General features: G+C 54.5%; 1 protein-coding gene across 2 annotated transcripts in view; it reads right to left on the bottom strand.

Moving 5' to 3' along the window:
* ZSWIM5 (zinc finger SWIM-type containing 5) overlaps nt 1-13,399 on the bottom strand; it is a 100,865-nt gene that overhangs the window by 17,834 nt on the left and 69,632 nt on the right. For both annotated transcript variants that reach the window (XM_075710873.1, XM_075710872.1), the window contains 3 exons: nt 11,363-11,719; nt 2,480-2,628; nt 1,705-1,855 (listed from right to left, as the gene is read on the bottom strand). In XM_075710873.1, coding sequence (XP_075566988.1) covers nt 1,705-1,855; nt 2,480-2,628; nt 11,363-11,719 — 657 coding nt within the window. The remainder of the gene's footprint in view (nt 1-1,704; nt 1,856-2,479; nt 2,629-11,362; nt 11,720-13,399) is intronic.

The raw sequence follows: 13,399 nt of genomic DNA, 5'->3' as shown, positions 1-13,399 counted from the left end.
GGATACTCTGTACCTACAGCAAATGCTGTCCAGGTCCAAATCTAAAAGGTTTCTGTAAGATGGGGGGAATAATCCCTGTTCTGACTATAGCCCATGCCCGTCCTGCCCTGGGCTGCCTCTTGGACCATCACTGTGTCCTCCACAGGGGCTTCTCTTCAGCATGGAGATGCCCAAATCCCTCCTGCGTGACGTGCCTACACCAGGCAGCCGCTCGCTCTGACGTGCGTTGGCTGGCACCACGTTTCACTTGCTGTCATGCTGATCCAGCCTGGGTAGGGCCCTGACATTCCCTAGCCACCGTGCCATCTGCTGATGGGGACGTGCTGCCGCCTGCTCCTGCTCTGCTGACCAAAACTACGCACACTGACTGGGTCCTTGCACGGTTAAGCCAGGATTGAAACCCAACCATTCCCGCCTCATGTGTGTGGGAAGGGAGGGAGGGCTCTCGGCTTGGATAGCAGGTTTGAAGTCTGGCCAAATAATCTGTAATTCTGGGCAAACTGCTTCCTGCGTCCAGGCCTGCCAAGACACCCATCCATCCACATTTCACCAATGTGTTTGCTTTCTTCCATACGGAAATTCTGGCTTGGTGGAATTGGCCACCTCTCCGGGATCCTGGCATATCCAACCATCTAGCTGCAGCATCCCAAAATCCTGGAAATATCTTCTTGGCAAGCAAGCACAGATGAGCACTTCAGAGCTGTCATGGTTATTTCCATCTAGGGAACTTCACACAGAAGCGGGACATCCCACCCCTGCCCAGCCCTCGTCTGCACTGTTTGGCCAGGCTCTCTGGTCTCACGGCTATGTTTGCATTTGTTGGGCACTTGGTACGAGGGTCTGTGACCCCAGCTACAGTTTCAGGTACTCCAGACCCTGGACCACCCTCAGCCTTCTTCCAGCTCTACAACATCCCTTTGGTCCTACCCCGTGAGCCCGTGCCCTTACACAGCATCTCCCACCAGCAGGCTGCAGAGGAGCTCAAACTCACTCGTCATGAAACTATGGCACAAGTCAAACTATTCACCCAAGATCCCAGATGCCCAGGAGAGCCCAGAACTGCTGGGTTAACTCCACTACACAGCCAACCTCCCTGGGCCCACGTCATCTAAATGTTTTATTCTAATGATATTACAGTGTCAGCCAGCTGAGCCGGTGTCTAAGGTGCTTAGCTAGAATTACCCAGAACTGCATTTCCCTTAAAGCCAGGCTCTGCGCTGGCCATCCTGCCCCCCCTCACCCTGGAAACGTGCACCAGAGCATGCAGAAATCTGTTAGATGGGATGTGACTTGAGAACCTGCCTTTCCCCCTCTGGATCACAGTTCCTCCAGGAATGGCACTTCCACGTCTCCAGGCTACGTCCAGCCCCTGGGGCTCACCAGCCTGCATCCTCCCTCGCAAAGGCTTCGGGGCAGCACACCGAACAGCAGGCTGCTGCAAGTACGGGACCAGCCACACTGTGCACACCCATCATCCTTGATTCCTTTGCAGGAGAGGGGCTGGTTTAAGGTGTTGAACTGTACAGTTGGCGCCTGATCCAGCTGTCCCACCAGGATTTCCCCAGCAGGGGATAGAGAAAGTTCCTGGCATCTCTCAGGACCTCTGCTCCCAAAAAAGAGCCCCAAAAGCCTCTGAGACAATGTCTGCTGGCCCAGCAGCCCAGGCAACCCTGCCGCTGCTCTCTGCAAGGCAGTGACCCTTACCCAGCTCATCCCAGAGCTGCCGGCACTTCTCTGTTATGCCCGTCCCCTGCTGCCTCCAGAGGGAGAGCCGAGGATCAGCCATGAACTGCTCCGTTATCAACGTCAGCATCCTGGCCCCGTTGGAGTCCCTCATGCGCAGCATCTCCCGAACCTGGAAAGGACAGAGGGAAGGTTCTTTGTGAGACAAACCACAGTCCCCTGGAGGTGTTTAATACATGGTCACCTGGCTGGCAACCCACAGCTCCCTCACCTGGGGGTCCAGACTGTAAATATACATATATATATGTATATAATGTACAGTCATACATTATAACACTCATGCAATGGCTGTGACCTGGCTGGTTGGAGTCTAGCTGAGTAACAGCCACAGCCTAGGCTATGAAGAGGACCAAGCAATCAAGGACATGAAAACAAGGCCCTTCTGCAAAGAAAGAGAAGAGCCTGTAGGCTGGTGCCATCTCTCCATGGTCTCGGTAGGCTCTGCAGGGTTGGCTTTCCCCTGACCGTGCTGATGGGGAGATGGGGAAAGCCCTCCCTCGCACAGGGATCACAGCAAGACCATCACATGGGAGGAAGGGACCTGCCAGGAGAGCGGGTGAGACAACCCAGGCCTGACCCAGAGCCTGGATTACAACCGCCTGCTCCATGACTGGGCAAGAAGGCACTGGAGCAGAGATTCCCAGCTGTGACGGGCACCCTGCCAGGGCAGCCAGCGAGCTGCCGGCTACGTGACATGGTGAGCAGAGAGGGGAGAGAGCAGCCGGCTCCTCCTCACCTTGGCAAACATGGAGTTGAGCTGCTTCCCCGAGCCGTAGTACCCTCCCTGAGATAGGAACAGCTTCACCTGCTCTCGGACCTGCTCCTCATCCAAGTGCCAGCAGTTCTCGTCATCGATGCTGGCCCCAGCAGTGGGGTCAGGAGCGCCTAGGGGGAGGAGGAGGAGAAAAGAGACAACCATGTTTATAGCAGCAGGGTCAACAGTCCCACCAGCAAGAAGTGGACCCACCTCTATTTTATCAGCTCAGGTGAGGGAAAACCAACCAGGTTCCCAAGCAGTGCACCCCAGCTGACAATGTGATGCTCTCCTTCCATGGTGGTGGCAGCAGCCGTCAGGAGGGATCCCAACCACAGGGCTAATGCTTAGCTAGCCCCTCTCCCTCTGCACCCCATGTGAAGTGAAGCGGAGAAAGAGCAGGGACCTGTCTTCCTTCAAAGCCCCAGGGGAGCAGGCAGGGCAGCTGCACAGCCCACAGCGCTCCCTGGCTCCCAGGATTGCCCAGGGTGCCCCTCCTGCTCCACATCACCGATTTGTTTAAGCACCAGTAAAGTTCCAATTCCTGCAAGCCCTTCCCCACGTTTGGAACAGTCTAACAGAGGTACCACAGCATGGGGGCTCCAGAGCCCCAGGTTAAATGCCTGGTCCTGCCCCTCATTTGCTTTAGGACAGGGGGCACGTCCCTGTGCATCAGTGTACCTGCCTGGGAGAGACCCTCCGCTGGAAAGAGCAAAGGATCAATAATCCTTCAGAGAGCAACTGTGACCGGAGCAGGGCCTTTGGCAGGCACATGTGTGTGTTCACAGGCTGTATTTCAACTTCCAGAGAATAAAACCAGAAAAAAATCCACAAGTGCTTTAAACAACAGCTTGGATCCACCTCCCCTTGCTTTGCCCCTTTCAATTCCCATTTTTCCCCCAAGTGCTGCCCTACCTCCCAGCAATGTCCCCGGCTTCCCGGGGCAGGCAGCAGCACGGCTCCAGCGAGCAGCCAGGAGCGCAAAAGGAACAGAAACCCAGCTGTTTGTCTCCCCGCTTTTGAGCCCTGCTCTGCAGAAACCCCTCAGTGAAAACCAGTGGAAAGGAGGGACCAGTGCAGCTGGAGGATGCTCTGCTCCGCTCCACTTTGGTCTGCTTCCCCCATCTCATCTCCCTCTTGAGCAAGGAAGAAGGTCAGCACGGGAAAAGCGAGACACTGCACGGACAGCCAAGGGATGCTGTAGCTGACACATTCCCAATTAAATCTTAACGATGTCTTCCCCACTCAGCTGGGATCTGGTTGGGAGCAGACATCGCTTTCACACAGAGACAGCTTGGAATGCTGCACACACCCCAGCCCTGTGCGCTGCTGAACCAGGAGCTCAAATGCAATTCATGAAAACCAAGCTCCAGGATGCCTTCTCAGCAGGGCAACTGTCTCTTTTTGGCTTCTAAGCAAGAGGACATCAACCCGAGGGGTTTTGCTCCTCTGGCAAAGGCTGAGAACACTCCTGACCTGATAAGATATAGCTATTTGTATTTAATGTCCTTTACAAAATTCCTTTAATTTCTGCTAACAGTCACTGCCCGAGAGCTGTTCCAGCAAGCTCCAGGCACAGCCTGCACCGTGCTGAAGGGAGAGGAGGCTGCTGTTCCTTCTGTAGAATAATTTATAGTCAACAGAATCACGTAATTGGGACAGGAGCTGAAGCAGCAGAAAGGAAATCACAGCCCCTGGATGAGCATGAAGGCTTTCTCCTTCAGCCCCGTGCATGTCCTGATCCTGCTCCCCTGCTGCCAGTGGCCAAGTCCTGCCATAAGCCATGAGGGACCACCGCGCCAAGACCAGTCCATCCTGGCTGTCTCAGCTTTTCCGTGCCTTTTCCTTCCCTCCCCCAACCCTGTCCTTATCTTGCAGATAAAGAGCAGACAAGCCAGCGATTATCCCCTATCAGGAACCGATGACTAATCTGTCTACCACGAGCGCTTATCCGGCCCCATCGCCGAGGTATCCCAGACGCTTGCACTCTTAATATCCTCCTCCCCACCATCCCGCCTGCCACTCCCAGCTGCAGCTATCCAGACTAGCCAGGTAGTCTTGGCTGTCTCTATAGGGTCACCTGGCTGCATCTATAGGGAGCAGGAGGGCATGGATGCCCGGGGTGACCCATCCCACCTAAGCTCAGCCCATCCTTGGACCCTCACCGAGGCCGCTGTGACAGATAAGGGTGGAGGAGTCAGCAAGATGCAAAAAGTGGCTGCATTTTTGTGGGGTTCCCGGGGCTATCCTCAGCACTTGCTGCTCACACATAGCGTTAGCGACGGAAAGCCCAAGCAGCGAGGAAAGCAGCGTGCAGCTAAATAAAACCTCCTCCTCCCACGCAACACATTGAGCACTTCGCACGTTGGGGTTCGGGCCGCAGCCAAATTAGTAACGCGCCTCCAAATAAAACCAAATTTGCTTGTAAATGTATTTTGCTCTCCTATAAAAGATTCAGAGAGAGGGTTGTAATAAGAGATTCCCACACGTGCAACGCAACCCAGCAGACAACGGGCTGCCCAATTACGCTGGGGAGCTGGATAAACATTTAAGAGCAAACAACGGGATTTGTGCTGGGTTTAAATATTAATGGCAGGATTTGTCCACTTCCCCTTGCCAGCGTTCACACCATGGGGGCTTCGGCAGCGGCATGCTGTGACGCAGCTGATGAGCGATTCCATGTCTCGGCTCCAAAGGAGCAGGGAACGGCATGTAAAACAGCCCAGCGCCTGCGTAACACGTTTCTCATATAGCAGCATTCCTGCTCCAAAGAGCCCTGTTTCAGATGTGCTGGATCTTGGTCCTGCCAGATTAAGATTTAAGGAAACACCACCATGCATCTTGAGTGGAAAGAGGGTTTCACCAGCCCGTTTACACCGGCTGTAGAAACAGAGATAAAAATGCAATCCATCAAATGAGAAGCAGAACCTCCCCCCTCGCTGTGGGCTCGGGGTTTAACTGTTTGACAGCCAAGTGAGACTTCTCCAGGGGTATACAAAGACTGAGAAATAAGGACTGGAAAGACCTACGAATTAGAAAACAGAGCAAAGCCAGGCATGGAAAATTCAACACCTTGCTCAGAAATTAGCTGCCCAACATGAAGAAAACAAAAGCCACTCCTGGACCAGAAAGCAGTAGGTTTCCAGGGCTGAGGAGGTGGTGGGACCTCATGGCTCACGCTGAGGCATTGGCACATCCTGGACCCAAGCTCACGAACCCAGGAAGGGGAGATACATCAGCCAGGCAGCACGGGAAGCACTCCTGGAGCGTCTCACGCAGACCAGTAGCGGTGACACAAAGAAAAAGGGATAATTATTATTTTTAGCCGGTGTCTGGATCTGATAAACTGACGGTAAAAGCAACCCAGGGATGCAGGTGGCTGCCCTGGCATCTCCCTCGCGGTCATCTCGGCCGACTGTGCCTGGTACCCGCTGGCGGCTCAGGGTCTGGCCATGCTGGCCCTGGGCTCGGCGGTGACGGGGAGGGCTCTGCCAGCCAGCCAAGCCACAGCCGCCTGGAGCAGGGCTGGCCATTGTGGTGGTGGTTCACAAGGGCCATCTCATGACTGCACGTGGTGGTGTTGCTGAACACCTCCGGGCTGCCTCGCTGGCATCCGGAGAGAAAACAGACGTGAAGGAACAGCTCGCGGTGGGGGAGGACATGGACAAATAAACAAACAGCAGAAAACCTCAGAGAGAAAATAACCAGGCACCAGAAAGGAAATGAACTCTAACGAGGGATTAAAAATAGCAGCAAAGCAAGGAGTCAAGCTCCGCCAAGGCTCCTGGTTGGTTTTCAAGGGGAGGCAGGTTGGACGGAGCCTCCAGGGCAGCCTGAAGATTCACACCCATCTAACAGCAATGGGGGAAGCGAAGCCAGACCAGCTCCCAGCATGATGGCCGGGAGTCCTCTGGTCCAGCTAGTGCCAGCGGCAGGTCCGGCTGTCTTTGGAAGTCCCTTGTCAAGCACCGCACCCGTTCTCTGGGGTCATTCAGCAACCCCAGTGGCTCTGCAAGACAAGGGGCAAGAACCAGTGGCAGAGCCTTTCTCTCTAGCACTCAGGTGTGCTATTCTCCCTTAAATTCGTATCAGCTCAGCAACCAGGAACACGAATCCCTTGGAGACCTGACCTTCTCCTCCTCCTCAGCAGGAAGGCAGAATTTCAAATAGGTCTGCCCTCCAGACACTGTCGTGGGATGACCTCAAAGTTAAAGACCTCCTGTGGACTTCTCAAACATTAGCCCTGGCTCAGTGCGACAGGACAAGCAGGCAGGGACTTTCCGCACAGCCGACCTGGCAGCCGACTTGCTGTGCACAAGGAGCAAGACAGGCCAACAGGTGAAGGACTGTATTAGCCCAGGAGTTGAGGAAAAGGCTCAAGGTGGTCAAGAATACATCTGGGACAAAAGTGAGAAGATGAGGCAGAGGGCTCCTTATGGCTTTTGCATGAGGATATCTGGTTTTCCCATGCCAAAGCCTGAGGGACCATTCCAACTAAGAGTTTTCTGAAGAGCCTCTCCTCCAAGGAAGCTCCTGAGACCCTGCAGGACCACAGAGGCCTCTTGATGATTCACATTGACTCTCTGCTGGCTTATTCTTGGAAGAAGCTGCCCCTGCACTATGAGACAGTGAAGGTTTTGTGGCTTTTCCCACTTCTGGCTGAGAAGAGCATCCCAAGCCTTTCAATGGCATCAGCTGAGCGCCACAGACACTGTGTCACCCACTGGCATTTCCGTGGGGCAGAAAGACCACCCCAACCACATCTCCTGCCATGCCCAAGCGCCGCTCATGCAGGGTGAGTTACCAAGTTGCAAACACCGGGCCCGCCAAAACCTCCTGCTCCTCACCCACGGAAGGGGGAGACTTAAACGATAATGCACAAAGGATAGCTCTAAGCCCCAAATCTTCTGGGCCCACAGGCAGTCTCACTCTTCAGAGCTGCCTCTCCTGTCTTTAAGCTTCTAATTAAGATTTTAATGACCACCATCTCTGTCCCTGCAACCTCCTCTCCTTCCTTGGCCACAGACTGCTTTTGCCCTCAGGAAAAGTCCAATGTTTGTCTCCAAAGCCCAGACATCCCAATCAGGCTCAAAGGATGTATCTGAGACAGAAGCTTTCCTCCTGTACACACCACACTGATCCTGCCTTCCTCTTAAAATAAATTAAAATCATTCCCTACAAGCATGAACCCAAACACAGGAGGAGATGAATGCCGCCTCCCAAGTCTGCTGGTTGACTTGGACCCTGTGCACTCACTGCTGCTGGATACTGGATCCACACTGCGAGAGCAGGAAACCCAGCGCTGCTGTCAGGATTCATTGCTGCCTCCGAGTTCCTCCTCCTCTGTATGGCTTGGTTTTGCCCCCCAAACGTCCCTCTCTGCCCTACAATTCCCATTTCAGCTCTTTCTCAGCCTTGCCCTCTCCAATACCTCCTGGCCCTCTCTGCAATACCTTACCACACCAAAGCAATCGCTCTCTGTTCCTCATTCACACCTCAGAAGGACATATTCTTCCCATGGTTCATGGTGGTAGAGCATGGATCACCCCCAACAGCAAAGCTGCACTCATCCCCAGCACGTCCCACCACAGCTGGTGGCCCTGCGACACTTTCTTCGCTTGCATTTCCCCAAGTCAGGCTGGGCCCGCAGCAAACCAATGCAAGCCCTGGGCTGATGCTCTGGGAAGAGCGAAGGGAGCAGGGTGCCAAGGTGGCCACCACCGGATGCTCCATACGCTGTTGGAGGCCTGGCTGTTTGATCCAAGCTCTCCAGCTGCAGGTCCTGGCTGTCCCCAGCAGCCACCCCACCAGGAAAGGCCAAGCAGCCGCGAGTCACATTTGCTGGCGCAATGACAACCTTGCAGCCTTGCTCCGTGCCGGGCAGTCACGCCGCTGACTTTGTCCCCAAGCAGGAACACGCTCAGGGAGAGGACACAGCAGCACTGCACACACACACCCCCCCCCAAGTCTCTTCACTCCAGCTGCCACTTCAGACGCTGAGCGTGGAGGTGTCAGACACGTGAGACGCTCTCGCTGCGAGCACGCTGCCCTTTGCAGCCAGCTACGGGAGCAGAAACGTGACCCACTTCAGCAGGCAGAGGTCAAGTGGGGAGCAGAGCGGCAGGCACACCTAGGCTCTCTGCTTGGACTGAATCCTTCGAGAACACGCGAGCGCCTTGGCTGCGCTCCGAGACTCCATCATTACTGGATAGTTTGCATTTCCTTCTAGGAAGGCAGCCGGGAAGATCGGCATGCGGTGCACAGCCCGCGGCTACAGACTCCTGCAAGGAACAAAGCTCCGACGCCCCGAGATGAGCGCACCAGACAATGGCCTGTAATTTTCTTTGCCGTTCAGGCTCTGCAGGGGGAGAAGGAGCAGCCCTGAAAGCCTTATTTTACAAAACCAGATGATCCCGTTGCACAAGGAGCACTCCCCAGCGAGCCCAGAGCGCTCCCAAGGTGCAGAATCGGCTCTGCCGTCCCACGTGCTCACCATCAACATGGAAGGAGCCGCCCTTTGGGTGAGCAGAGGCAGGTGGGGAAGACCCGATGCTGATCTGAAGCTCAACAGACCTCTCCTCAGAAGAAATGGGGCGGGGGGGGGAGAAGAAAGGATTTTTCTGGAGAGGCTGTTCTTGCTCTAAGCCGTAATAACCTTGGATGTCCAGCACACACACTGGGTTACTGTTTGGGCTGCAGAAGTTGCCAAAAGCCAGCTTGGCCTCAACCTAGAGGTGAATGAAGGTGTGACCCCAAGGGTCTGAACTAGACACGGCCAAGAAATGCATGTGTAAGCCCGTAAAGCTCTATGTAAAGCATACCTTGAAAAATTTCAAATCCCGGGATCAGGAATCCTCTATGAACACGTGAACTGCAGCTGGGAAGGGCAAGATGGGGGAAAAATGTGGATCCCCTTCAACTGGAGCCCCCGAATTGCTCTCACATAGGCAGCCCCACAGGCCTGCAGCCCTTCCCTGCCCTGGGCTCAAGCAGCTTTGCGATGTAGTTGCACTGTGGCTGTGCTTCGCTAGCGGGGCAGGGGGGGGGGGCAAAGCTTGCAACACTGTCCAGAATTGAGAGCGGAGGCCCTGAATGACATCATTCTGAACTGGAATGTGAGGGGTTTTTGAGCCTTTCTTTTCACAGCGTGCGACATCTGAGTTTTAGATTATCTTAAGATCATCTTAGATAGTCTTTAGATCATCTTAAGGCTGATCTGCATCCTTCCCCAGGATGAGACCAGGCTGGAGTCCTGCTTGCAGAGGTGTTCACTTGCTTGTGACCCCAGCTAGGCAGCCACGTGGGTGTCGGATAGGTGCCGCCTTCTGCTGGGTAAGTCAACGTGTCTCTGTCGGTTCAAAATCACACGCTGGAGTGTGTGAATTTGCACGAGTCTGAAGGGACGGAGAATTTTTGCTTTGTTTTTTAAAGCCACTTGTAAAAACAAGAGGCAGATATTGAACTGGAGCCAACATCTGTATCTTTGTAAGACTCTCAATCACCAGCCTTTTGCTGACTCTAGAGCAATAAATATTCAGGGCCTTAAAAGCTTTTCTTCAATCTGCTTAGGAGAAAGCAGCCTCAAACAATGGCCAAGAAGGGATCTTGCCCAACCTCAGCTTCAGTGGATCAGCTCAGGGAGGGAGCGGACCTCACCAGATTCCTGCAGTACCACAGCTCCTCAATTTTTTTTTAATGCCAAAAAATGAGGAAACCACCCCCCAGCCAGTAATTTAGAGCACAACCACACACGCAGCAGATGTGGCCCAGCGGAGGAGACAAAAGCCTCTCCGAAGGCAGAAGCAGGAACGGCCAGCTAGAGGGAGGCGAGGGGATAATATCCGAGATCAGAGCTGCCATCACCCCTACCGTGGAGGTGGACCCCTGGCCTCACCTCTACATGTGGATTCAAACAGTTCAGATCCTATTTTAGGCTGCATATGGGGCTTTTCATCTTTGGAGCACTTAACAGGCATGTGTTAATCCCCCCCAACGCCCTTCCGTGGCAGATAAGTGTTTATTATCTCCGCTCTACAGCTGGTGGGACAGGCGCGGTGGGGAGCGGTTCATTGTTGCAGACCCTGGGCAACCTCAGCTCCTGGGCTCCTTGGAAAGACACAGTGAGAGCGCCCAGCTTGGGCTGATGAAGGGAGCCCCAGGGCAGCTCCCCAGGGAGCCTGGGCCACTTCCTGGGCCAACGGGCAACTGGAGTGGGACTGGGATGGGCACCGTCCCCCAGCCAGTGCTTTCCAGGGGAGGAAGTCAAAAGCATCTTCCAAACACAAAGCCCCAGGACACATCTCCGCTGCCTTTGTGCGATAGGTCAGGACAGCAGTGTTCATTTATTATGGGCAAATTAACGTCCATGGAGATTAAAGCTTTATCTCCCACCAGCTCAGCTGCATCTGACTTAGCAACGCCCAGGGCTGGGCTGACACCGTGTCCCCACATGCTGGAAGAGCCACGTACCCACTGCACCTCCTGCTCCCCAGGGTCCCAGCATCACATACTTCCGTGTCGGGGACTAAATGTGCTCCCTTCCTTCACCCTTGGCTTCTCCATCCTACCCCCAGCTGTGCCTTGTGCACCACCAGCCTGCCTGCTCTGCCTTTTCTTGCCCATTAAAGCCAGTGTTTTGACAGATAAACATGTAAAGAACAACAGAGGGCAGAACAGGGATGCATGGCCAACATCGATGTGGTCCCAACACCCACGCATTAATGTCAGTTTGACGCTGCCACCTCTCTCTGTGCAGCAACAAACACAGCAAAGCAGAAGCCACCACCGTTGGTGTGAAACCACCACCCCAGCCCCAAATGCAGAGTGATTCAGTGCCGAGCCACCCAGGGAGTGAGGAGGAATTACCGTGCACTTGGTTGATCTCTGAGTTCGACGACAGGATCTCATCAGCCAACTTCTGGGCGGTGGGCAGCACCTCGGTGTGGTGCGCCGTGATCAAATACTGAACAAACTTCTGGAGCTGGTCCCTGTTCATCTGGAAAAGGGTCTCTGAGATGGGAAGACGGAGTTTGACCTGGTCCGGCTTGCGGATCCTGTACAGTGAAAGCGCCACGACATGGGCGCAGTAAAAAATGTCCTTGTTCCCGCAGCCGCATGTCACTGAGGTGATTTTGCAGCGGTCGAAGCTGATGGCCACCTTGTAGGTCATCTCTGGTTCTGTCGCAGTTGCTGGCTCCGTTACCGTCCCACTGAGGTGGAACCCTGGAGAGGGAAAGAAGAAGAGGAAAAGGCCACGTTAGCTTCCCTCTGACCATGACCACCCATGCAAACTTTGGAAGGTGGACAGGGCCAGCCAAGACTGCTTATGCATCGCTATGTCAAGGAACGCATCACCCAACGCACACCATCCTGGTGGCTTATGCCCAGCAACACCCAGCCTGCGTACAAACACACTCCTGCACCAACACACATGTGCAGCCAGACTCTTCGGCGAGTTTATTTAACAGCCAAACCCTCAGGGGATGAGCAAAGCCGCGCGGTTCCCATTTGTTTAAGAGTCTCTCAGACTGTTCCTCTCCTGGGAGGCATCTTCATCCACGCCTCCCTCTCGCTGAATTTGTAACTCACGTGAGTGAGGGCTGACAGAAGGCGGCTAGGTTTTCTTTTCTTTGATGAGACAGACAAAAAATCCCCACAAATTAAATGCAATGCAACTCCAACTTCCGTCCCTCAACCAGGTAGAGTGCTCCAGGGCAGCTCTGAGGTCTTCCACGCAGCGGGAACAAGGGGCAGGGATGGGAGCAATGCACAGCCTGAACCTCAGGCTCGGGGGAAACTCTGTTCCTTGAGCTCCACAATATCTGCTGCTCCCCTGTGAGCTCTTGAGCTCTCCTCGAAATACTGCGGCCATGAAGCCAGCTGTTCATCGGCACAATCCGTGTGTCGGGCTGCAGGGACAGCCAAAATCGTTCAGGCAAACGTTATGGTGGTCCCGACAGCCCCCGCCTGCGCCGCAAGGGGCTGCAGCGCCTTCAGGCACAACCCATGAAAAAAAGTCCAAACAAGTCCCAAACGTGTGTAAAGAGTGAGAAACTGGCTCAGAAGGTCCTCCAGGTCCAAGGAAGGTGGATGCACCAAGCAAGTGAGGGATGAAGTCAGCGAGAAAAGACTGGATGCCCATTAACCTCAATCTGAAAGCCCAGGGAGCCCTTCCCAGGAGCCGGCTGCCGAGGAGGTCCAACACCAACACTTTGCACTTGCCCAGCCTCCTGAAAAAGGGACATCTTTGTTCCCTGCAACCATCTGCCTTGCTGCTCAAAGGAGAACCAAAAGGTTAATTAACATGGCCGGGGCCACCCGGTGCCCCCATGTCAGAGCCCGGCATGGTACCTGGGACCTGGTGCCCCATGCCACCCGCCCCAGCCCTCTTCCCCAAAGAGGATGCTCACTTTTCTCTGTGTCACTGCAACCATATTAAGCCGGTGTTTGTACAGAAGTCCCTGCAGAGCCTGCCTGCCGTCCTCCCGGAGAAGGCGGCAGACAGCTGAGAGCCCTACAATTAGTGACAGAAAAGGAGAAGGGGTGGGGGGGTGAAGATTAAAATACATTAACTGCATCAAACCCTTGTGTGTTTGCCAGCTCTCTCTCACAAAGGCTTTCCGAGACAAATTCTACCAGAGGTTTTTAATAAATGGCATCAAAACCAGCTATTCACTGCCAGTCTCTTTAAAGCCACGCCAAAACCCACATTCAAATCTGATTAAGCGTCAAGGAGGTCTGCTTTCACTTTGGTGCAGGGGAGGGGGAAGCAGACCTGTTCTGCTGCCATCACCCAAAACCCACCCAGCATGGAGCGGGAGGGGAGGGACAGACAACCCCGCACTGCCCTCTTGCTCACACGCTGCCAGAGTGGAAGGGCGGCTGCAGAGGTGCTGGGCTCTG

This window comes from Pelecanus crispus, chromosome 5 (genome assembly GCF_030463565.1).
Source record: "Pelecanus crispus isolate bPelCri1 chromosome 5, bPelCri1.pri, whole genome shotgun sequence".
Classification (NCBI taxonomy): Eukaryota; Metazoa; Chordata; class Aves; order Pelecaniformes; family Pelecanidae; genus Pelecanus; species Pelecanus crispus.
The sequence above is the reverse complement of the archived record's forward strand: the minus strand, read 5'-3'. Positions and strand labels throughout refer to the sequence as shown.